The sequence below is a fragment of the Leopardus geoffroyi genome, chromosome C1 (genome assembly GCF_018350155.1).
Source record: "Leopardus geoffroyi isolate Oge1 chromosome C1, O.geoffroyi_Oge1_pat1.0, whole genome shotgun sequence".
NCBI classification, from domain to species: Eukaryota; Metazoa; Chordata; class Mammalia; order Carnivora; family Felidae; genus Leopardus; species Leopardus geoffroyi.
This window is the reverse complement of record NC_059328.1, coordinates 16224509-16249390: the sequence shown is the minus strand read 5'-3', so window position 1 is coordinate 16249390 and position 24882 is coordinate 16224509. Positions and strand designations below refer to the sequence as shown.

Genomic DNA, 24882 nt, shown 5'->3' with positions numbered 1-24882 from the left:
ACATCTCCGTTCTTAGGAAGTACATACTTATTCAAGACTAAATGGCTATGTGTATGCAACTTACTCTCAAAAAATTCAGGGAAAAACAATTCATGTGCATACTACATTGAAAGAGAATAATAAAGCAAATAGGGCAAAAAGCTAATTGTAAACCTGGTTAAAGGAGGCTCCTGGTACTATTTATACAACTGTTCTGCAGGCTTAAAAATTATTTCTAGATAAAAAGTTTTTAAAAACACCTATACACATTTCCAAAACTGAAGGGAGGGGAGGAGTTGCCAGACTGGGTTTAATATTCCAATTTCTAAAATGAGCTACAGCAGGGGCATCTGGGTGGCTCAGTGGGTTAAGCGTCCCACTTCAGCTCAGGTCATGATCTCACAGTTCGTGAGTTCGAGCCCCGCATCAGGCTCTGTACTGACAGCTTGGAGCCTGGAGCCTGCTTCGCATTCTCTCTCTCTCTCTCTCTCTCTCTCTCTCTCTCTCTCTCTCTCTGCTCCTTCCCTGTTCACATGCTGTCTCGCTGTCTCTCTCTCTGTCTCTCAAAAATAAATAAGTAAATAAATTTTAAAATGAGCTACAGCAATCCTGTGTTGTTGTTTTAATTTTTTTTTAACGTTTATTTATTTTTGAGAGAGAGAGAGACAGAGAATGAGTGCATGAGCAGGGGAGGGGCAGGGAGAGAGGGAGACACAGAATCCGAAGCAGGCTCCAGGCTCTGAACTGTCAGCACAGGGGCACACGGGGCTCGAACCCTCAAGCCATGAGGTCATGACCTAAGCTGAAATCAAAACACTTAACCGACTGGGCCACCCAGGTGCCCCAGCAATCCTGTGTATTAAAAGAACATTTAAGTACTTAGTGGCCAATGAACTTAAAAATGGTTAAAACAATAAATTCTATATTATGGATATTTTACCACTATAAAAACATTTTTAAGGGGAGGGAGGGGGGAAGGAAGTTAAATATTCTGTATGCCAGTAAAAACTTTTTTTTTTTGCCAGCATTAAGAGAGAAGACAAGAATTTAGGGTAGCTAAAACATAATAATTAAAGATATTACTGCTATTGCCACTTGAGAAAGCAATACACTATGAGTAGACAATAAAGGTATCTTCAGGACAATACAGAGATTAAATGAAGCTTAAGCAAAAAGGGAAAAGGGAGGAGGTTACAAATAAATAAAATCACCATTAGCATGTCTAATATTCACTGAATACTGACTAACAATTTGCTAGGGTCAGAAGCAAAGGCTTTAAAGGTATGCACTTAGAAGTGTAATTTTCACTTCTTTTTTTTTTTTTTTTTTTTTTTTATTTATTCTGGGGACAGAGAGAGACAGAGCATGAACGGGGGAGGGGCAGAGAGAGAGGGAGACACAGAATCGGAAACAGGCTCCAGGCTCTGAGCCATCAGCCCAGAGCCTGCCGAGGGGCTCGAACTCACGGACCGTGAGATCGTGACCTGGCTGAAGTCGGACGCTTAACCGACTGCGCCACCCAGGCGCCCCTCACTTCTTAAATTACAATGTATAATATAAAATTATAGACATGGAAACGCTTTAAAAAGAAAAGAATGGGCTTAAAACAAAATCAGCAAACTCCTTAATTCTATCTAAACTGCCTGAGCTTTAACACTGGCTGGAGCTTTGACACATCGCATATCAAAGCTCCAATAAAACAACAAAACAAAAAATAAATTTAAAAAATAAGACAAAACAATTAGCCAAGTCTTGTTTAAAAAAAAAAAAAAAAGTACAGGGGCGCCTGGGTGGCTCAGTCGGTTAAGCATTCAACTTCAGCTCAGGTCATGATCTCGTGGTTTGTGAGTTCGGGTCCCGCATCAGGCTCTGTGCTGACAGCTCAGAGCCTGGAGCCTGTTTCAGATTCTGTGTCTCCCTCGCTCTCTGCCCCTCCCCCGCTCATGCTCTGTTGCTCTCTGTGTCAAAAATAAACATTAAAAAATAAATAAACAAAAAAGTACAGCTATTCACCTTTCCTTAGCTCTATTCCCTATTCAAATGGAATGAATATATTTCAAAAAAATTAAGTCTAGCAAAGACTAAAAACGGCTTCATTTTTAGTCATGCAGCCACTGTAATCAATCCGTGTAAGTTCGTATTTAAAAAAAAAAAAAAAAAAAAAAAAAAAAGGTGCACCTGGGTGGCTCAGTTAAGCATCTGACTCTTGATTTCACCTCAGGTCATGATCTCAGTTTGTGACATCAAGCCCCACATGTGGCTCTGTGCCGACAGTGGGGAGCCCATTTGGAATTCTCTCTCTCCCTCTCTCTCCGCCCCTCCCCTGCTCATGCACACTCTCTCACTCTCCCTCTCTCTCAAAATAAACAAACATTAAAAAATATATAGATCTTGGGGCGCCTGGGTGGCGCAGTCGGTTAAGCGTCCGACTTCAGCCAGGTCACGATCTCGCGGTCCGTGAGTTCGAGCCCCGCGTCGGGCTCTGGGCTGATGGCTCAGAGCCTGGAGCCTGTTTCCGATTCTGTGTCTCCCTCTCTCTCTGCCCCTCCCCCGTTCATGCTCTGTCTCTCTCTGTCCCAAAAATAAATAAAAAAGTTGAAAAAAAAAAAAATATATAGATCCAACTCTATATTCCTGAGCACCAATAAGAGCATCTACATGAATGTCCAATGTGCTACACTACATGTGTTATGTGTAACCAACCTTCTGCTCAGATGGATTGTAACAAATACACCCATTCTTTTTGAATACTGGGTCCAAAGCAGTGTTGGTGAGTCCGTTTATTTGTGGTATGCCTTCAAAGCTACATATCTTTCTTTTCCCTTCCCCAAGAGCAAAAAAAAAAAAAAATCAGAAATGAAACTGTCCAATAAACAAAACATAGGCTACCTCACCTCTACTTCTCCCACAAGTGTTACAATTAAGGAAACACAATGAATAGGATCCCTTAAGATGAGCAAGATCCTTCACTATCCAAGCATCATTCATCCAGCTAAAATGTATCCTGTATCCTCTCAGTATGTCACAAATAACTATAATGCATTCCACAGAGACAAAGTTATCATTCAGCATCCTTTAAGATACACAACATGATCAAGAAAATTTCACTCTTGGGGTGCGCCTGGGGTGGCTCAGTCAGTTAAGCATCCAACTCTGGCTCAGGTCATGAACTTGGAGTTTGTGAGTTCAAGCCCTGCATCGGACTCTGTGCTGACAGCTCAGAGCCTGGAGCCTACTTCGGATTCTGTGTCTCTCTCTCCCTCTGTTCCCCTCTCTCTCCCTCTCTCCCTCTCTCTCTCGCTCTCAAAAATAAAGATCAAAAAAAATTTTTAAAGAAAATTTCACTCTATGTGTAAGTCAGGTTCTGACTACAAGTCTTAAATTATACCTACTCTAACACCACACCAGCTCACTGCTTAATTTCCAACACTTGCCAAAAAGCAGGGATACATCTCACATGGATTGCTGGTCTTTCTCTTGCTTAGAATCTCCTATTAAAATTTTAAATTCAAGAGAAATTAACTCGGTTTGCACTGAAGATTCTGACCTATATGAAAGTCTGAAAGAATCTCATGGTATGAAAAATAAGAATTTACTGCCAAAAGCAACATTTTTAGAGAACTCCAGCAGGACACTATAAACACAAGAAAGCAAATTAAACATTTCACAGTATTCACCACTACAGATTCAAACCTCAACATTTTTTTCTCCAACTGATTATTCAAAATTTAATGGCATTTAATGATCCTGCCTCATCTGTGACATGGGGCCCATTCCTAAGTAATTTTAGAACATCTGCTAGAAAAAAAAAAAAATCTGAAAATAAATGGGGACACCCTGGAACCTGAGATTCCTACCATTTTATGTATATCATCTGCAAAAATCTAGACTATTGCATGTTAATGCAGAATTTACTAAAAACTCAAATTTTAGTCAAAACAGCCCTCCGAAGATTCCATAATGGCACTAAACTAGAGACCGAGAAGTCTATACAAATCTCTGTGGAGAGCACAGTCTTCCTGCTGATGTAATTAATCAGTAAGTGCAGAAAGCTTTCAGATACTAGAAAATGCCTCAATGAAAGAAAGGAGTTTGTTTATATATTTTTTTAAGTTTATTTATTTATTTTGAGAGAGAACGCATGCACACAGGAGAGAGGCAGAGAGAGAGGGAGACAGAATCCCAAGCAGGCTCCACCACTGTGAGCGCAGAGCCTGATTCAGGGCTCAAACTCATGAACTGTGAGATCATGACCTGAGCGGAAATCAAAAGTCAGACACTTAACCGACTGAGCCACCCAGGCGCCCTATAAAGGAGTTTATTTAAAAACAAAACAAAACAAAACAAAAACACAGAATCAGCTAAACCAGATCAAACTACTCTGACTTGTTCTGAGTATTATTCATCTGCTAAACAAAGAGAAAAATATTAGCTCTGCGCCAAAAACATCCAAGTCACTATTCTGAGTTTTTTAATATACAAAGTGTATGAATCATAAATATACAGCTCCTGAGTTTACATGTATATGTATACACTTTTTAAGTATTTTTTTAATGTTCATTTATTGAGAGGGGGGGAGAGAGAGAGAGAGAGAGAGAGAGAGAGAGAGAGAGAGAGAGAGAGAACGCGCGCACGAGCAGGGGAGGGGCAGAGAGAGAGAGAGAGACACAGCATCCAAAGCAGGCTCCAGGCTCTGGGCTGTCAGCACAGAGCCCAACGCGGGGCTCGAACTCACGAACCGTGAGATCATGGCCTGAGCTGAAGTCGGACGCTTAACCACCTGAGCCACCCAGGTGCCCCTACACTTTTTAAAATTGATTATTTATCATTCAGTCTCACAGAACCTCTAAGAGGAAACTACTTTAAACATTTTACGTTTCAAGGTAATTAAGATCCAGTCAAGAAACTTGCCAGCTGTCTAGCTAACTGCTCTATCTAGCATCAAAGCCCAAGCTTTCTCTTTTTCATGGTAATGCCTGAAATGACTAATAGAATTACAATGATTAACGTTCAAAAGTGAAGAGATCTTCCTGAAAACTGAACCTAAGAAAACAATTATAAAAATTGTATATAAAAATAAAATAAATGGGGATGTGGAAAAACAATGTAAAATTTAATGTAAAGATAAACAAATCAAACTGACAAAGGAATTCCAGATAACATAAGCACACTAAAGAGGGGCAGGGTACAAATCCAAGTAGCTTCTGAACAGAAAACTTTGTCTGCTATCAGAATAAGAAAAAAAGAACTGCAAGCAAATCCTGAACACTTGTTTTTCACAGTGGTGTGGTATATAGCAAGTCTGAAACTATTTTACGTGTAGTTTAGGACTGAAGATGAGAAAATATACTGAAACCCTTTCTAGGAACCAAGCTTCAGACTACAGAAGGAAAGGAGAGGAAAACAGGGAACTGGTGAAGGCCAAGAGGACTCCTAGAGTCGGTCTGAACTGAGGGTGTCACCAAAAACTCATCATCCAGATGCAATACGCTGCTGTTTTCCCCCAGTGGACGACCGATTCTCAGGACCAGATTCTGCACGCGTCACATCTGCGTGCGCCGTCTCCTCTCTGGCCAGACCTCCACAGCAAGGAACACACTTACGCTCCCACTTTGCAATCACCGTAGGATAAACTGGTTCTGGCAAGAATTGTCAATGATTATTCAATCTAGAGAGAGGCTCTTTAATAAGACCAGAATATTCACATGGTTTTCAAGTGTCTTCTCACCAATTACCAACTACAAAAAGAAAAATTCTAAACATGGTAGAAAAACTGGACACCTTGACCAAATGATCAAAATTACTTTTAACAAAAAAGTAATACTTTAGGACAGACACAACATTACTCATTTGGTATTCCAACCAAAAATGCATATTCTGAATCCACTCGTAAGGAAATGGGCAAACTCAAACTGAGAAACATTATATAAAAGAACCGGCCTGTTTCCTTAAAAAATGCCGATGGCGTGAGGGGCTGAAGTTCCATACTAAAGGGTACTAAAGAAAGTAACCACTACATGCAATATATGATGCTAGATCAGAATGTGCTCTAAGGCCATTACTAGGCATTGACTGCTTATTAAAATTTTAAATGTTATATAGAATGTTACATTTCCTGAATTTGGTAAGTATACCATAAGAGAATATCCTTGCTCTTAAGAAATACGTACACTGAAGCATTGAAAAGCAAAAGGGCATGATGTATGCCACCTACTCTCAAATGGCTTAGAAATAAAAACAAGGGGCGCCTGGGTGGCTCAGCCGGTTAAACATCCGACTTCACTCGGTCATGATCTCATATGGTTCACGAGTTTGAGTCCCATGTCAGGTTCTGTGCTGAAAGCTCAGAACCCGGAGCCTGCTTCAGATTCTGTGTATCCCTTTCTCTCTGCTCCTCTCCCGCTCATGCTCTATCTCTCTCAAAAATAATTGGGGCGCCTGGGTGGCGCAGTCGGTTAAGCGTCCGACTTCAGCCAGGTCACGATCTCGCGGTCCGTGAGTTCGAGCCCCGCAACGGGCTCTGGGCTGATGGCCCAGAGCCTGGAGCCTGTTTCCGATTCTGTGTCTCCCTCTCTCTCTGCCCCTCCCCCATTCATGCTCTGTCGCTCTCTGTCCCAAAAATAAATAAACATTGAAAAAAAAAAAATTAAAAAAAAAAATAATAAATAAATAAATAAACATTAAAAAAAAAGAAAGAAAACCATTATTCATAGAGGGAGAGAAAGTCACAAATCATTAAGAACTGCTGAAACTGGTAAAGGTGTTTAGGTGTTTTTGCTACTAGCAACTTTTCTGTAAGTCTAAAATTGAATTAGGAAAAAAGTGACAAAGAAGAATGGGTGTCAAAATACAAAAATGTTTGACCAAGAAAAGGCCTTAATATAAAATACTGCAAATGGATCGCAAACATAACAGAGAAACTAAACTGTGCTGTGATCTGCCACACAACAGACTACTGTGTCACCGTGAGGACTATGACATACAAGTACAACATTGAGAGATGTCACCATATTGTTGTAAGAGAAAAAGGAAGGTACAGAGAGGGAGAAAAAAATAATAGTATCCCTTTTCCTTATGTATAAATACAATGACTATGTGGGAAGAGCTCTGCTTAGGACATATACTAAGACGTGACTGTCTCTGAATACAGATGCTTTTTCATTTTCTCCTTTTGTCTATATTTTTATTATTTTTTCCTATAATAAGTAAAACCTGCATCTTTGTAATAAAGAGTAAAATGTTAAATGCTGACACAGAAAGGAAATGACAGTGGGGTGAGGATTATTCAACATGGGAAGGAGCATATGATATAAACACATTAAGTAAAAAAAAGCTAAATATAGAACAAAATATACAACAGTACAACATGTGAAGAAAAAACAGGAGAAAACAACTGTGAGGGGAACTCATAAACAAGAATTTAGTGTTGTAACCACAGAGACAGAAATAAAAGCTGTAAGACAGAGAGAGAGAGCTCTCTCTTTTTTTTTTTTTTAAAGTAAGGCTCTACCCCAACCTGAGGCTTGAACTCACGACCCCGAGATCAAGAGTCACGTACTCCACCAACTAAGCTAGCCAGGCGTCCCCCTATCTCTAACCTCAGATGGTATTAAATATATCTGTAAGAGGTGCACCCCAGTACTTCCCAAGCCCCTTATACATCACCCATTAGCTTTGTTTACAGACTCTGTATGAGAACTACAGTTCTCCTTTGTCACTTTTTGTTTCACACTTAGAGAATTGTAGCCAGAGGTGAGATAGGAATGCTATTAAAAAAACTGAGAACAGGGGCGCCTGGGTGGCTCAGTCGGTTAAGCAGCCGACTTCGGCTCAGGTCATGATCTCGCGGTCCGTGAGTTCGAGCCCCGCGTCGGGCTCTGTGCTGACAGCTCAGAGCCTGGAGCCTGTTTCATATTCTGTGTCTCCCTCTCTCTGACCCTCCCCTGTTCATGCTCTATCTCTCTCTGTCTCAAAAAAATAAATAAACATTAAAAAAAAATTTTTTTTATAAAAAAAAATTTTTTTTAAAATTGAGAATAAAATGACCAAAAGTCAGCAGATTAAATGTAATCGAACAGTTAAGGAAGTCAAAGGGCATCTCATGGTGATCAAAACTTTAGAAGAAAGAAAACTAAGCTAATGGCATGACTAGAATCAGGAACAGGGACTCTAAGATTAAGGCCTCTGCAGAAGAATAGCAAGTCTCCTCTTAAGTGTGTCAAAGACAGAGACTCATTGTGGATGCCTACAACCCCAGGTCTCCAATGTCTGTCCAAACACACACACACACACACACGCACACACACACACACACACACACTCTCTCTCTCTCTCTCTCTCTCTCTCTGTCTCTCTCTCTCTCTCTCCCCCCGGCTTAAAGTGACCTTAACAGTGAAGTTGGAAACCCACAACTTGCCTGGGATGGTAAAAATCACTTCCTTAGTGAATTTTTTTTAACCCCCAGAAAGACTGAGAATCTAATATAAAGATGAAATAAGTCAAATACTATTATTGTTAATTTTCAGTTACATTTAGGAATAATCTATATTTAACACCCAGTGCCTACAGTATGTAAAATAATCTGCCATATTAAAGGACATGATAGGACACCTGGGTGGCTCACTCGGTTAAGTGTCCGACTCTGGATCTCAACTCAGGTCTTGATCTCAGGGTTGTGAGTTCAAGCCCCGTGCCGGGTTCCATGCTGGACATGCAGCCTAACTAAAAATAAAGAAAGAACATGATAGATTTGTTCTCTGATTCCTGTTTAAAGTGTATAATTGGTCTATAACTGGTCTTAACCTTGGGATTTTTTGGTTGAAAAATGTTGTTTATAAGGTTATAAATAATGCTGTTTATGGGATGCCTGAGTGGCTCAGTTTGTTAAGCGTCTGACTCTTGATTTCAGCTCAGGTCATGATCTCACAATCATGAGATCAAGCCTCACATGGCTTAAAGATTCTCTTTCCTTCTCCCCCTGTCCCTCCCCCACAGGCATGTGCACGCTCCCTGAGAGAAAGAGAGAGAGAGAGAGAGAGAGAGAGAGAGAGAGAGAGGAAGGAAGGGAGGGAGGGAGGGAGGGCAAGTGAGCTGTGATAAGCTAAAACATAAATACCGGAAATCACAAGTTATCAGGTTTATTGAAGTTATGTATGTAAAAACTTGGGAATGTTTCACTTGTCAGGTCAGGCAAATTAAACTGATTAAAAGATAGCTTAAAACTGGAGCCCAAACATCCATCAACTTGTAAATTGATAACCAAATTGTGCTATATTCACAATATGGATACTACTCAGCCAATTAAAAAAAAATTGATACAGATAGATGAACCTCAAAAACATTATGCTAAGCAAAGAAGTCAAACACAAAAGACTACATATTACCCGAGTGACAGAAAGCAGATCTGTGGCTGCCTGGAGCCAGATCAAGAGGGGACTGACGGTTACAGAGCATAAGGAAATTTTGTAGGTGATGGACCTTGATTATGGTGGAGGTTACATAACTATACAGTCAGCAAAATTAATCAAACACTTAAAGTGACTGAATTCTATTGTATTATACTTCACTAAAGGTAAACACAAAAAAAATACTGATCTGAAATTTGAAAATAAAATTTTAAACTAATTTTCAACCCCAAGGAGCCAAAAATTATCTTTTTTCTGCATGCATATTGCCACCAACGGCAACATAAACGGAAAATTTCCTCACCTATCATGAGATATGGGTCATTATTTTATTTTTTCTATTACTTCCAAGTTTCCTCCAGTATACCATTACTCATACAATTTTTAATTTGTAAACATTTTAAAGGTCTAAAACACCACAGAAAGCCACTGATCTCGAAACTGAACTGCTTACTACGGTGTCTCCATTTCACCCTCCCAACTAAATCTAGACAGTCCCTCAAAGTGAGCAGTACAAGATACTCCTTAAGAGCAGTAGGTCAGCGGGCAGGCAGGGAGAGCGTAACTCAAAAAGTGAAGCACCGAGGGGCGCCTGGGTGGCTCAGTCTGTTAAGTGTCTGCCTTAGGCTCAGGACATGATCTCACAGTTCCTGGGTTCGAGCCCTACATCGGGCTCTCTGCTGTCCGCACAGAGCCCGCTTCGGATCCTCTGTCCCCTCCCGTCTGCCCCTCCCCCGCGTGCACACATGCTCTTTCTCTCAAAAATAAATAATTAAAACTTAAAAAAAAAAAAAAAAAAAAAAGCAAAGCACTCAGAATTCCTAAATATAAAAAGGTTACCTTTCTGAAATTTCTCTTTGGCTAACTAAGCTGATAACAACAGAGACTACAGAGACAGAAGTCAGAAATTAAGATGTGCAGCTACTGTTGAAACAAAGAGGAAACAGGAGCTCCTGTGTAGCTCAGTTGGTTAAGCATCTGATTCTTGATTTGGCTCAGGTCATGATCTCACAGTTTGTGAGATCGAGCCCTACATCAGGCTCCAAGCTGAGCGTGGAGCCTGCTTGGGATTCTTTCTCTCTCCCTCTCTCTCTGCCCCTGGCCTGCTTGTGCTCTCTCAAAATAAACACATAAATGTAAAAAAAAAAAAAAAATTAACATTAAAAAATACATGCAAAACATTTTAAAAATAAAATTAAAATAATAATTTAAAAAAAGAATAACACTGAGGAATTGGGTACACTAAAGAAAGAAAGCAATTTATGCCTTTAATTTAAAAAGCTAACCACGTCAATATTGTGAGCTACATATTGGCTCAACTTCAAAGTATTTTCAGATACAGTAAACAATAACAAGCTATCTCTATAAGAAGCTATCTTATCTGCATATTATACAGACAAAAATCCTAAATATGCCTTCAAATTTCAGAGGCTGATAATACAGCTTGCCTAATGTACCCTGCTCTTGCCCTACTCTCTCTCTCCACACCATCCACCCAGGGAACCCCAAACTCCTATTTGCCATTCCAGGTCTGGGACTGTCCCTTGAATCAAGCATCAACCATCACAATATTCAATCCTGCTAACTATTAACAAAAGGCAAGTGGTTTGCTAATAAGCTAGTTTCCAAAAATGTCCACCAAAAAAGATAGACAACCAGCAACCGTTAATAGTTACAGACCAAAACATAAAAGACATCAAGTTTTCACCTGCAGTATCAAAAAGTCCAAGAGTATATGGCTCTCCACCAATCATAACTGTGACTGCATAGTTGTCAAAAACCTAAAAACACAAAAATACAACATTGTTAGTATGCAAGGGGATGGTCAAAACGGGACAGGACAACTCTTAAGTAAAGGCAGTATTTCCTTCCTGAGACTTCCCCTTCTCTTAGTCTATATGATTCTTAGGTAACCAATCTTGCCAACCAACCCTTGCATGAACTAAATGGTTCTTGGAAAAAGTGACGGGATGTACTCTGGGATGTCCACTCTACCCCAGTAGCCTGGATTAAAAGTCACAGGAAGGCTAGAGGTGTCATAAAAACAGAGTCCTCTCGCTATACAAAACGATTCTGTTCAATTTGCAATTTTTGAGACAGTAAGTTTATAGTTTACCTTAATGTTTACTCTGATTTCTAAGAAATTAATTCTTATAGACTATTTCATTTTGATCTAGAATTTAAATATCCTAGATCCATGATAATCTTTTTTCCTCTCAGGGTTCAAGACAAGAAGCACGTTGTTGTAAATAAGCCCATTAGAGAGAAATAAAGGTTCCCTCAAGGTCAAGGAAAATGTCCAAGAAAGGGCTAGCAGATTATTTGTTGAGACTTCATGAATAAAACTTATGTTACTGGGTACAAACCACATGACCTAAGAGATCTTCTGTGACTAGATGTTTTTATTTGCAAACAGACTGTACAACCCATGACAAACTCCGTAGATACTAATATTGGTTGTACTAAATTATCTGTGAAAATGGGAGGTAATAGTGATAAATGGGAAAAGACCCAACACTAATTCATGGATTCCTCTGAGTTGACAAATAAAAATCAATCTTTCCAACTAGAAGGATGTTACATTTTCAGATCACCTCTTCTTTTCTAACTCTTAACTTTCCAGTTCATGTTTTAATGGATTGTTGAAATGTAAAAAGGAGTGGAAGCAAGGGCACAGGAGAGGTGGTAGTTAAAGGAAAGTTGGTTCTTGATAACAAGAACTAGGAAATATAATGAATGTGGTTAAGCTCTCCAACAACACAGGTTATTTTTCTTAAGTCATACCTAACTCTCTTCCAGAGATCCAGAAACACATATATGAAAGCCCCTCTTAAATAGAACACTTCATGACCAAAGTCATAACAGACTCAGAAACTGTGTTTACAAGAAAATAACTTTAATGGACACTGAAACACCAAAATTCTGATAGCTGCCCTCATTCTGAAACAAGATGTATGTATCTCTGAAAGTCCCCTAAAAGTCTCCCCTCAATCTCAGAATTTCTTTTACTTACCATGTCCCCAAATGGGCCAACCCCAAAGTATGATTTTTGTATTTAATTATACCTTCAAATTCTCCCATTCCAAGAAACCTAACATTTCTTCCTACAGCCTTGACCTACCTCAATCATTGTGTCTACCTCGGGACATTACAGATTGTCAATTCTATTAAACATAATTACCAAAACTTTAACCTGTATTCATTCACCCTCTTAACAATGCTCATGTCTCTCAAGATTAACCTGAAGTATTCAGACATTTTCTTCCCTTTTACTTCCAAACAAATCCCGCATTAATCATGCATAGGTTCTTTATAACCCCTAAAATAGCTCACTTAACAGAGGTGGTCACTGCCAAGCCAGGCCAACCCTCGCTCACCCCCACCACTGAAGGAAAATCTGTGTTTAACATAATTATACCACTGGGTTGGGTCACCCAACCTGGGACAAACACTGGATCCCCAAACACATTCTTTCACAAGTATTACTCTAACTCTTCTCTCTCACGTCATGATCTTTATTATTCCCATTTTCCCTCTACTCTTCTAAGGAGCTGATAAAAAACATTTGTGGGAGAGGACCCCAAAGGCTTCTGTTAATGTCCTCATAACCAAAACAGTTCTCTGCCCTTAAATACCAGTTTGCAGCTCCATTATTGCTAAGCCAACAGCTCCGTGAGATTCTCTTCTATCCTCTAAGGAGAGACACATACTACTTTCTCTGAAGTTACAAGACCCCAAAAAGCATCCCAGAAGACCTCCAAGCACTGACTACTCACTGGCCAAGTTATCAAAAAGAAAGTCACTTCACTCCAAGATACAGAGCATACTTCCCCAAACTGAGACCACCGCTCTTTAGAATCTTGTCTATTGGAGTTTTGCCTCCCAGAACTTCTTGCACACTCCTGTGTCACCTTTTCAGCATTTTCACTGATTTTTTCAGCTATTAATTTTAAAGTGTATATAACATACCCATCAGAAGATCTTTAAAAACAGGACACAAAGGCAGACAACAGAGAAATCTTGAGTACACACACAGTTTTCAAAAGATACCAAAAGAGAACGTATTTCACCAACAGATGATGGAAGCCTTTATACTTACAGTCGGTACATACTCCGATGGAAATTTATTTGTTGTGTAGGATATCAGGAGACAGGTTTTACCAACGGCACCATCGCCCACAACAACACACTTAATTGTCTGCATTGCTGAAACAGTTTCGTATCCACTTTAAATATTTCAAATTCAATGATGACCTACAAAAAAGAAGAAAAATATTTGTTTCATTTGTAGTTGTGTATTTTTTTTTTCTTCAACTAGCAACAGGTTTGCTCATTCGGAGCAAGAACAGAACCAGCACCCCAACTGCTATGGCCGAAAGAGCCTAAAAAGAGAAACAGTGACTAGCTCAAAATCACAGTAATAAGTAAGAGTCAAATTTCTAAGTCTCTGATCCCTTTGTTTTCCATATAAGTGGGGTTTTTTTTAAATCCAAAGTAGTGTAAAGAGTAGCATATTTATTTCTATAATGAAAGAGAAGAGGGGCGCCTGGGTGGCGCAGTCGGTTAAGCGTCCGACTTCAGCCAGGTCACGATCTCGCGGTCCGTGAGTTCGAGCCCCGCGTCGGGCTCTGGGCTGATGGCTCAGAGCCTGGAGCCTGTTTCCGATTCTGTGTCTCCCTCTCTCTCTGCCCCTCCCCCGTTCATACTCTGTCTCTCTCTGTCCCAAAAATAAATAAACGTTGAAAAAAAAAAAAAATTTTTTTTAAAAAAAAAGAAAAGAGGCTATTTCAGAATGAGTCCCACGTAGAGTGTGCCAACAAGTGTGATTGTGTGAAATTTTTCCTTCAGTTGTATGTGCACACAAATGCACGTACATGTGTGTGCATAAACATGATATGTGCCAGACTGCAATAGGAAATCACTGCTTTAAAGAATGGTCCGTTTATCCAACCTTAGAGCTATAACCAACAAGCTACGGAGTATCACCACCAACCCCTTGTAAAAGAAGAGCAGAACGAGGAACTGAACAAAGATCAGGATGATCCCCGGTCTCAGCACGTATTTTAACACCAGGTGGCCTAGTTACTAATTCAATATTCATGGCACAAAGAGGCCAAAACCTACACTTTTATAATGAAGAGTCCGATCACTCTACAGAATACTGACTTATAAACAGATATAATTACTTTAGCTTCTCTTACTGTAGTCCCTTCTAAGAAGCTATCGATTACAAAAGTACCAAAGATTTATATTTCATCAATTCCAAGATGCTTGTTTTCACATTTAAACATCTCTAAAATCAGAACATGTCTTTACTGAAAGTTTCTTAAAATCACTGCCAGTCATTTTTTTCCCCACATTTTGACATCTAAGAAATTAGGATAAATGACATCTGAAGAGTCAATGAAAACTTCTAAGTCTTTCTGGGAGAATAAAAAAGAAACTTCATGCCCTGTATACCTACATTTTAAGACAAAGTCCTATTTCAATTATAATCCTGAAGGGGATGCAATTTCTTGTTGGCTAGAGGTGCCACCTTACTAAACACAAAAACGTCAGAACCATCTAACTCTGGGTTGGATGCCATGCCTATGCAGGAGGCATCACAACTCTTGATCATGAGTTACAAATGCCTGTTAACATCTCTGTATACAAGAAGTAACTTACAGGAAATATACACTCTCCCATTCCTCATCAAAATCTTCCTGATTATATTTATCTTTATTTAACCTCCTTTTATCTTGTTCCTTCTCTATTCCCTATAATGCACTAAAGCAGTCATACTAGTACAGCATTACTAGTTAAAGATCTTAATCCCTAAACTAAATCAAGATTTATCAAAATAATCAAGCACATGGGAGTACTAATTACAGAGAATTACTCCTAAAGAATGTCTTTTACATAATAATAAAGCAGAGCAAATAGAAACAGCTATCATCTTATGGTTCCTGAATCCACCTCTGAAAAAAAGAATAATGTTCTGCTAAAAAACTAAGGTCTTCTGTAGAATTTCTTTTCAATTGACAGTGAAGGAAAGGTAAGCAGAGAGTTCTGTTCACTCTACAGACTATTTTCCAGGTGCCTACAAATATATTTCAAGTTCAGTTCTCAAATACCTTCTATTTCTCTTGACCATTATTACTGGGTGATCTTTTTTTTTTTGAGAGAGAGAGAGAGAGAGAGAGAGAGAGAGTGTGTGTGTGTGTGTGTGTGTGTGTGTGTGTTTGTGTGTATATGCATGCATGCACAAGCAGGGGGAAGGACAGAAAAGACAGGGAGAGAGACTCCCAAGCAGGTTCCACGCTCAACGTGGGGCTGGATCCCAAGACCTGAGCAGAAATCAGATGCTCAACCACTAGGCCACCCAGGTGCCCTCAGGAGATTTTTTTTTTAATGTAGAGTTTAATCATAAACACTGGCAGAAAGTAATATTTGACCACTGTGGCAGAGACTTCTAGTGGTCTGCCAATTCTTCCTTTCTTCTTTAGTAATAGAATTTTTAATTAAGCACATGGTCTCCAGTAAAAAGACTACACTTCCTCAATTCCTTTGCAGCTCGAAGTGACCACTGTGATTAATGGGAGTGGAAATGACTGATGGATGCAACTTTCGAGACTAGCCCCAATACCAAGGGGCACAGTCTCCCTGTTGCAGCCTGCAGGCTAGAATGCAGACATGATAATGACGGCTGAAGCAGCCACGATGAACCACAAGACACAACTGAGATGTTAAGGATGAGTAACAAAATAGGAAGGGTCAGCCCTGGATTGCCTCCAGGACTTTTACACAAGAAAGGAAGAAACTTCTCTCATTAAGTCCCTAGTATTTTGAATTTCTCTGTGACAGCAGCAGAACCGATATCCTAATTACTATATTTCACAGACTCTAAGAAGCCAATGATTTTTAAGTACATCCTAAATTTAGAGGCGTTAAATGTGGGAGAAAATGTCTCGGAATCACTAATTTAGTAATATCTAGATTTATCAAGTAACTTTACAGTAAAGCTGACCACTTTTGAGACTTTGTCTCAAAAACATCTAAGAAAACTGCGGTTTTCTTAGTAAATTTTAATTTTAATTGTGGTTGAAATCAAATGAATTGTCATCCCTAAATATGAAGCTCCTCATCTTCATTCAATAGCTGGCATTCTCTTTTAAGACTTAAAACCCATACTAACAAGCAAATACAAAATCAACAGGCCATTTATAAGCTTGAAACTTCTAGTGGAAGTTTCTTGAAGTTTTCATTAAGATTCCCTGGGGGGGGCGCGGGGAGGGGGCCCCTGGGTGGCTCAGTCGGTTAAGCGGCCGACTTCAGCTCAGGTCGCGATCTCGCGGTCCGTGAGTTTGAGCCCCGCGTCGGGCTCTGGGCTGATGGCTCAGAGCCTGGAGCCTGCTTCTGATTCTGTGTCTCCCTCTCTCTCTGCCCCTCCCCCATTCATGCTCTCTCTCTGTCTCAAAAATAAATAAAAAAAAAAAAGTTAAAAAAAATTAAAAAAAAAAAAAAGATTCCCTAGGGAGGGGCACTCAGCTGAGCATCGTTTTCTCGGTTCATGAGTCTGAGCCCCAACATCAGGGTCGCTGGTGTCCGCCCAGAGCCCGCTTTGGACCTTGATCTCCCTTCTCTCTCTCTCTGCCCCTCCCCAACTTGTGCACACCCCCCCCCCTCTCAAAAATATACATACTTACATATATACATACATAAATTTCCCAGGGAATAAGAAAGAAGAAAGTGAGAACAAGAAGTTCCCATGATTAGAGCCATGAATATGACTGCCACATGAGCTAAATCACAACTATCACAAGCTGCGACGCAGCTGGTCCAAAACATTCCAAAGAAAAGAAGAGCTTTCATTAGTAACTGTATTTAAAAAGAATTTAAATCTGATCTGCACTGAATTGCTTTTTTGTATTATATTAACTATTTTCACAGCAGCCCATCACAAATAGATTACACAATAGATTGGTTCTTTCTATGGCAACCTATTAAATGCAGCACCTTTCTCTGATACCAGCAAGAATAAGAAAATGTTAAAAATGAGTTCATGATGGCCACCAGAAAACTTTCAACTGTAAAGTAAAACATATGAATACAACACAATTTGTAGTACAAGAAATCTACAATGTAAGTATAGGAACAAAGGTAGCAATATTTCAAACAGGCTCATAAATCTCTGCATTAAGCACAAATTCATGAAAACTAGTAACAAATTTTTTTTTTGAAGTTTATTTTGAGAGAGACAGCGCACACGGGAGAGGGAGGGGAAGAGAGAGGAGAAAGAGAGAATGCCAAGCAGGGTCCACACTGCCAACATGGAGGCTTGAACTCAAGGAACCATGAGATCATGCATGACCTGAGCTGAAACCAAGAGTTGGATGGATGCTTAACCAACTAAGTCACCCACGTGCCCCTAAATGAGAAATTTTCTGAGGGTGATCTTTAAGATTTTCCAATGGAAGGTAATGGATCCATATAACAGAGATGTGCTCTGCACAGAGTTTGGCTCAATCATTAAACAAACAGTACTACTTTGAGAACTTTTAGAAGTGTGTATCTTTTCCTGTCCCAGCAGGAGAAACAGGCAAGCCAACTGGGACCTTCTTTGTGTGTCCTGCCTAAAAAGCTAGAAGGAATATCCAAAATACATAAACTATAAATAACTATAAATATACACTACATATATATATACTATAAACTATTTTTATAAACTATAAAATACATAAACACATAAATAATAATAATTTTAACTTTGAAGTCACGAAAACCCTGGGTTTTAATCTCTGCTCTGCACTTACTAGTGACCTGGGCAAGGTTCTTAATCTCTTTTGACTCAATGTTCTCATTTGTAAAACAGAACTCATTATGTCAACACCTTGCACAGTTGTTATGCAGATTAAAGAACATAAAAGGACCTCACAGCACATACTCAATATACATGAGTTCATCTACCAAGTGCGCTGGTTAAATCAATCCTACTTCACACCTATTTTCATCCAGTGGGTCAAAACTTACACTGTACTTTCTTCTCTCTTTAGCAATTACCTAATGAAAACTCTTCACACTTTGCACACAGCAGGTACAACAAAAAACAGGTTAAAATGAACTGAATATACTTGCTACTTAGCTAATGACACACAAAAATTAAATGAGAAATCCACCCAAATGTTTCTTATTCACCTGAAGACTTCTGTATTATTTTTCTGTATTTCCTGTATCTTATTTCTATATTTTACAGAGTGGTTCCTAAAAATCAAGTTCTTTAACAGGTATTAACAAAATTAGTTAGGTATAAGAACAGACCTGATCACTATTGTGAATTGACGAATAAAATTTTTTTTTTTTTTTTTTTTTTAGTTTACAAACCATCACTGTGTACATGTTTGAATTTAGTCTCTAAACTAGCAATTCCAAAATTAGCAGACCACCAGAATTACCTGGAATGGATTAACAATTCAGATTCTCGGACCCTCACTCCACATCTAATAACTCAGAACTCAATACTCCCTATGTAATTCCAATGTACAATGAAGTTTGAGAACTACTATCTTATATGATAGCAAGATGAGGAATACCAGTAACACAAGAATCTAAGCTAAGATAAACATTACTGGCATTTTAGTCACCTAGAAGTGAATTTCTTTTTTTTTTTTTTTTTAAATTTTATTTTTTTTAAATTTTTTTTTTTTCAACGTTTATTTATTTTTGGGACAGAGAGAGACAGAACATGAACGGGGGAGGGTCAGAGAGAGAGGGAGACACAGAATCGGAAACAGGCTCCAGGCTCTGAGCCATCAGCCCAGAGCCCGACGCGGGGCTCGAACTCACGGACCGCGAGATCGTGACCTGGCTGAAGTCGGACGCTTAACCGACTGCGCCACCCAGGCGCCCCTAGAAGTGAATTTCTTAAAGTAGGACGGGGACACCTGGGTGGCTCAGTCGCTTAAGCATCTGACATCAGCTTAGGTCAGATCATGATCTCATGGTTTGTGAGTTCGAGCCCCACATCGGGATCTGTGCTGACGGGTCAGAGCCTGGAGCCTGCTTCAGATTATGTGTCTCCCTCTCTTTCCTCCCATCCCTTGCTCTCTCTCTGTCTCAAAAATAAACGTTTTAGGGGCACCTGGGTGGCTCAGTCGGTTAAGTATTCGACTTCGGCTCAGGTCATGATCTCGTGGTTTGGGAGTTCGAGCCCCACGTTGAGCTCTGTGCTGATAGCTCAGAGCCTGGAGCCTGTTTCGGATTCTGTGTCTCTCTCAATCTCTGCCCCTCCCCCACTCATGCTCTGTCTCTGTCTCTCTCTCAAAAAACAAACATTAAAAAAATAAATAAATAAACGTTTTAAAAAAATGTTTAAGTAGAATAAAAATTACCAACATGAATTAACTGTATCAAACAGGCATTTTACATATTTAGTAATAAAAAACTCACATTAGATATTGAAAGATCATGAACCAAGATAGTTCAGAGGTGCTTCAATCACTGCTTCAATCTAAAAAGTCTTCTCAAATAATAATGACAGGAGCAAACACTTATATATATAGCACTTACTATGTGCTATATACTGTTCTAAACACATTACACATTTTTGTACATTTCATCCTCCCAACAACCCTATGAGGTATGTACTATATTATCCCCATTTTGCAGGTAAGAAAAGTGAGTCTCAGTAAAGTGAAGTAGGCCAAGATTTCTCAGCCAGTAAATGGCAGAACTGGAATTTAAACCCAAACAGTATGACTGCCAAGTCCCTGCTCCAAGTCCCTCTCCTGAAAAGTGACAGTGTTTTAAAAACAAACACGATCACTGCAAATGCAGTGGCAAGAATATACCTCTGACAGTTGCCAACACTGGGAAGAGGAAGGGAGAGGAGGAACCAAGAAACAGGAATTCAGTTCACTTCCTATTTCTTTACCCTACAGACAACTACTGAATTTTACTGGGGAGAAGGGAAGAAGAGAGAATCAGTAAGATTTTGTTCTTCCCCTTTCTATATGCCCATAAATCTTCCATTTCTCAGGCTTTCTGACCTAAGCTCAGCAATCTGTTGGAAACTGGTTATGGGTCCCCTGTTGAAAGCACTGGATCAAGAGTCACCCTGGCTCTACCACTCCAGCTATGTGACCATAGGCAGGTTATTTAACTTCTCTGTGGCTATTTTCCCTTACCTAAAAATGAAAACAGTAATAAGACCTTCTTCACAGGGTACATTGACTGAATAAGATAATACATGCAAAGAATTTAGAACAGTGCCTGGCATACAGTAAATGTTTACTAAATGTTAACTATTACTCTTGAATGATTAAAGGCACCTTTAAATCAATATAAATTTTAAAAGAGCAACAATTCCAACCTGCTTAGGAGCATATAATTTATTTTTATTTCCAAAGTAATTACAGTACTCATTGTTCTTACTACAAATGCAGTCAAATTTAGAGCTATACTGCAAAAGTGGTCACTTTAATGAGTAAAGCTGCAATTTAATTAAGACTATTCTACAAAGCATTTGACATGTATTACTAATAATTTCATTTATTAAAATGTCAGGGTGGCGCCTAGGTGACTCAGTCAGTTAAGTGTCCAACTTCGGCTCAGATCATGATCTCACGGTTTGTGGGTTCAAGCCCCACATGTCAGGCTCTGTCCTGACAGCTAGGAGGCTGAAGCCTGCTTCGGATTCTATGTCTCCCTCTCTCTGCCCCAACACCGCTCCCGTTCTCCCTCTCTTCCCTCCCCCTCTCTCTCTCGAAAATGAATAAACATTTAAAAAAAGTTTAATATAATAATAATTATAAAATAGAATGTCAGCAGATGACCCAGAGACGGGGAAGGAGCAAGCAACCAGGGAAAAGACTTTGGCTTTGCAGTACATACAACGCCAGCTTCAACGACATAGAAATAACTAGGTCAGACAATGTCTGTATATCCTATGTTAGCTTCCTTTTTAAAAGTATCAACTCACTATAACAGCAAAGAGGCTATGCGGTACCAATTACTGTTTTGCTATCCGGAGTGGCCAGAAAAGTTATTTTACATCTTAAACACTCTACCTCTTTAGTACTGAAGTTCAATCATATCAGCACTTAAAACTGGGGCTGGGCATAAAAAGTGATTCTGCCAGGGGTAACTGGGTGGCTCAGTCAGTTAAGCATCCAATGTCAGCTCAGGTCATGATCTCACGGTTCATGGGTTCAAGCCCCCGCATGTCCAGCTCTGTGCTGACAGCTCAGAGCCTGCAGCCCGCTTCGGATTCTGTGTCTCCCTCTCTCTCTCTCTGCCCCTCCCCTGCTCATGCTCTGTCTCTCAAAATTGAAAATATTAAAAAAAAAAAATTTTTTTTAATGTATTTATTTTTGAGACAGAGAGAGACAGAGCATGAGCAGGGGAGGGGCAGAGAGAGAGGGAGACACAGAATCTGAAACAGGCTCCAGGCTCTGAGCTGTCAGCACAGAGCCCGACACGGGGCTCGAACTCACAGAGTATGAGATCATGACCTGAGCTGACGTCGGACGCTAAACCGACTGAGCCACCCAGGCACCCCAAAAAATATTTTTTTAAGGTATTCTGCCAATGCTAAGAAAAATAAATTGTGAAATAAGGTATATCTTCTACGTTCCTTCCCAGTACCCAATGTTCCATCTGACAGTGACACTAAAACCCAGATGCTTTGGAGGTCCAATTCCCTCTTGGGAATCTCAGGACTATAACCCCTTTAAGTTTTCTGGAGTCCTTGAGCTCTAAATTTAAAGAAGTTATAGAACCCTCTCTGTAGTATCATCATTGGCTGGTTGTCCAACTGAACTCCATCAGACAATCCAATCCCAGGGAAAAGATCTGTATGGGGGAAGGCTCCTAGCTAGAGAAGCCCCATGCCCTGTGGTTCATTCTAGGCACAAAGCACAAAACAGTTGCATGAAAAGATTTGAAGAGTAAGTTTTGCAAAAATGAGTATTCTCAATCAGATTAGAAAACTATGTCAAATATTAACAGTAAACAAAGTGAATGAAAAGCAAGTAAAAAAAAAAAACAAAAAATAAAATAAGTCAAGTAAAATTTTCGGTAATTTCACTGTGGTAAAAATAAGTATTTGGTCTTTCTCCTGGGTTCCTGGTATACAGCTCCTAAAACCCCTGGAATTTCCTAGGTGACAGGGGTGTCTTTTATCTTTCATAATGACTCCTTCCAGTCACACAAGAGTTTATGCTAATGTAACTGAGGGCCACATCAGTTATAGTAGCATACGCAAAGCATAATTTTTAAAACATCTGCCCACGTGATTAAGTCATCCAAGGGACTCAAAAGTACAAAGATGTATCCTATCCCATGCATTCACATGTATAAAGGTGTTCTAACGTATCACTTTGGTTTTGAGTCAGACCAAAAAGGATATAACTGACCGTATATGTTGAATTAAAAATACAGTATTGTTTAGAAAGTCCTACTCAAAATCCTATTACACCTCCATCATAATTACCTTTCTCACCCAAAACAATACACTGTTTTTAAACCTTGAAATAGGGGTGCCTGGGTGGCTCAGTTGAGCTTCCGACGTCCGCTCAGGTCATGATCTCACGGTTCGTGAGTTCGAACCCCGCATCGGGCTCTGTGCTGACAGCTCAGAGCCTGGAGCCTGCTTCCGATTCTGTGTCCCCCTCTCTCTCTGCCCCACCCCTGCTTGTGCTCTGTCTCTCTCTGTCTTTCCAAAATGAATAAACATAAAAAATTTTTTTAAATAAATAAAAAAAATAAAATAAACTTTGAAATAAATGTTAAGCTCTAAATGAAACTTAAGAGAGATCAATTATATGAGTTCACCCAATATTACATAAAAGCAAAATAAATAATTTTATTTAGGATTGAAATACCCTTTCATGAACTAACTTAACCCCATCATTTTGCAGATATTCTGGCCTAAAAGCAAAGGACTTACCCCAACACCAGATTGTTAACACCCACGTATCTTGATATTCTTTTCCTGATATTCTTTGGACTTCAGGCAAATAAAGAACAAACCACATAAAAACAGTTCTTTTCGAACTTTAAAATTTGTTTTCAGAGTCCTCAGTAAACAGCAAATAATCTCACAAAACTTTGGCATTCAAAAAGTCAAAGTAATACAGCTACTGCTCAAAATTATTTGCCCTCATAAAAATCCCAAAGAAGCTTAATATGATCAGCAGTTTGCCTCAGTTCTCAATAAGTGTATCCATTCCAATTTGAATTAGAATTCTGTAAAATATCTTTCAACTACTAAAAAGCAGACAACCTTGTATTGGAAAAGACAGTCCCCCATGGGTCTCTCGTGCTCCTATACATCTTACTGGGTATGCTAAAAATGCAAGGTACTGACCACCCCACCCAGGCCATGCTGTAAGGTTATGTTAGCAGCAAAAGACCTTGAAGAATTACAGTAATGTCTCCCTCTAAGACAAAGAGTAGGCTTACCTCCTGCTTGTTATTAAATAGCGGGTTCCCTAGGCTCAATGCTCCTCAGATGTGACACAAACCCCTTGCATCCCCCACATGGAAGTCTTGGGGCACAGGGAAGCAACACAGACATTGATCTGCTGCTGGCTGTGCCTTTACTATATATAAACGCTTTGTCTCTGACCCAGGAATCTCCTGTCTTCTGCCAGCATCCATAAAACAATACTGGGCTAACATATTAGCATGTAAGGAAAGTAAGATAAAGTCCCAGACTTTGTTTACTTGATTGACTGAGCTTTGTGAGATACAACCATTTTGTTGTGAATTTCAGTTTTTGTATGTAAACAGCTTAGTTTCTTAGACTAATTACTAGAGTAGGGATGAAGTAAGAATGTGCGGTCTTAAATATGTTATTACTCAAAATTTTTCCTTATTGAAAATCCTCCTGAAATAATTTTAAAGATTTTTTTCCACCTTCTCCTCCTCACTCCCAAGCCAGCTAGCTAGCACATCTTCTCTAGAAATTGGTTGTTTTAGTTCATTTATGGTTCCATCTTCTAGGTGTCTATTCTAACAGGAAGAAATTAGTGAAGGCCAGAATCCTAACATAAAGAAAGGTGGTAAGCAACATGACTCCCCACGGCGAGCATGTAAAAATGTATTATTAATTTCTTCTGCTTTAAAGTACTAAGGCTAATAAAAATCTTAACTTTTCAAAACATATTTTGTTCTATCCTTGAAAAGCTGTAGGTAACCTTATTTTCCCCCAAAAAAAATTCTACTTATTTATCCCTAGAATTAAATCATAGCAGAAATTTAAAGGACAAGGTCTCCATGGTATGTATCCAAGAGCCTTGTTGTTGCTCTTCTCTTGCTGACTTTTGAGACTGGTGAAATTCGTAGATATGTTATCAAAAGACAGTCAAAGAAATCAGAGAAGGAGGCCCAGGCAGAATGTAAGTGATAACAGCACTGCTACAGCTTTTGTACTTTTCAGATGCTGCATAAAACAAAAATATCTTTGGGTTTTTGACAAATACATAAGAGAATCTTGAGTTCTACATAGTTCTCTCAC

General features: G+C 39.4%; 1 protein-coding gene across 3 annotated transcripts in view; it reads right to left on the bottom strand.

Annotated features, from left to right (window-relative positions):
• CDC42 (cell division cycle 42) overlaps nucleotides 1-24882 on the bottom strand; it is a 53809-nt gene that overhangs the window by 8255 nt on the left and 20672 nt on the right. For all 3 annotated transcript variants that reach the window (XM_045476047.1, XM_045476049.1, XM_045476048.1), the window contains exons 2-3: nucleotides 13483-13637; nucleotides 11092-11164 (exon numbers count right to left, since the gene is read on the bottom strand). In XM_045476047.1, the coding sequence (XP_045332003.1) occupies nucleotides 11092-11164; nucleotides 13483-13587 (178 nt within the window). In that variant the 5' untranslated portion in view covers nucleotides 13588-13637. The remainder of the gene's footprint in view (nucleotides 1-11091; nucleotides 11165-13482; nucleotides 13638-24882) is intronic.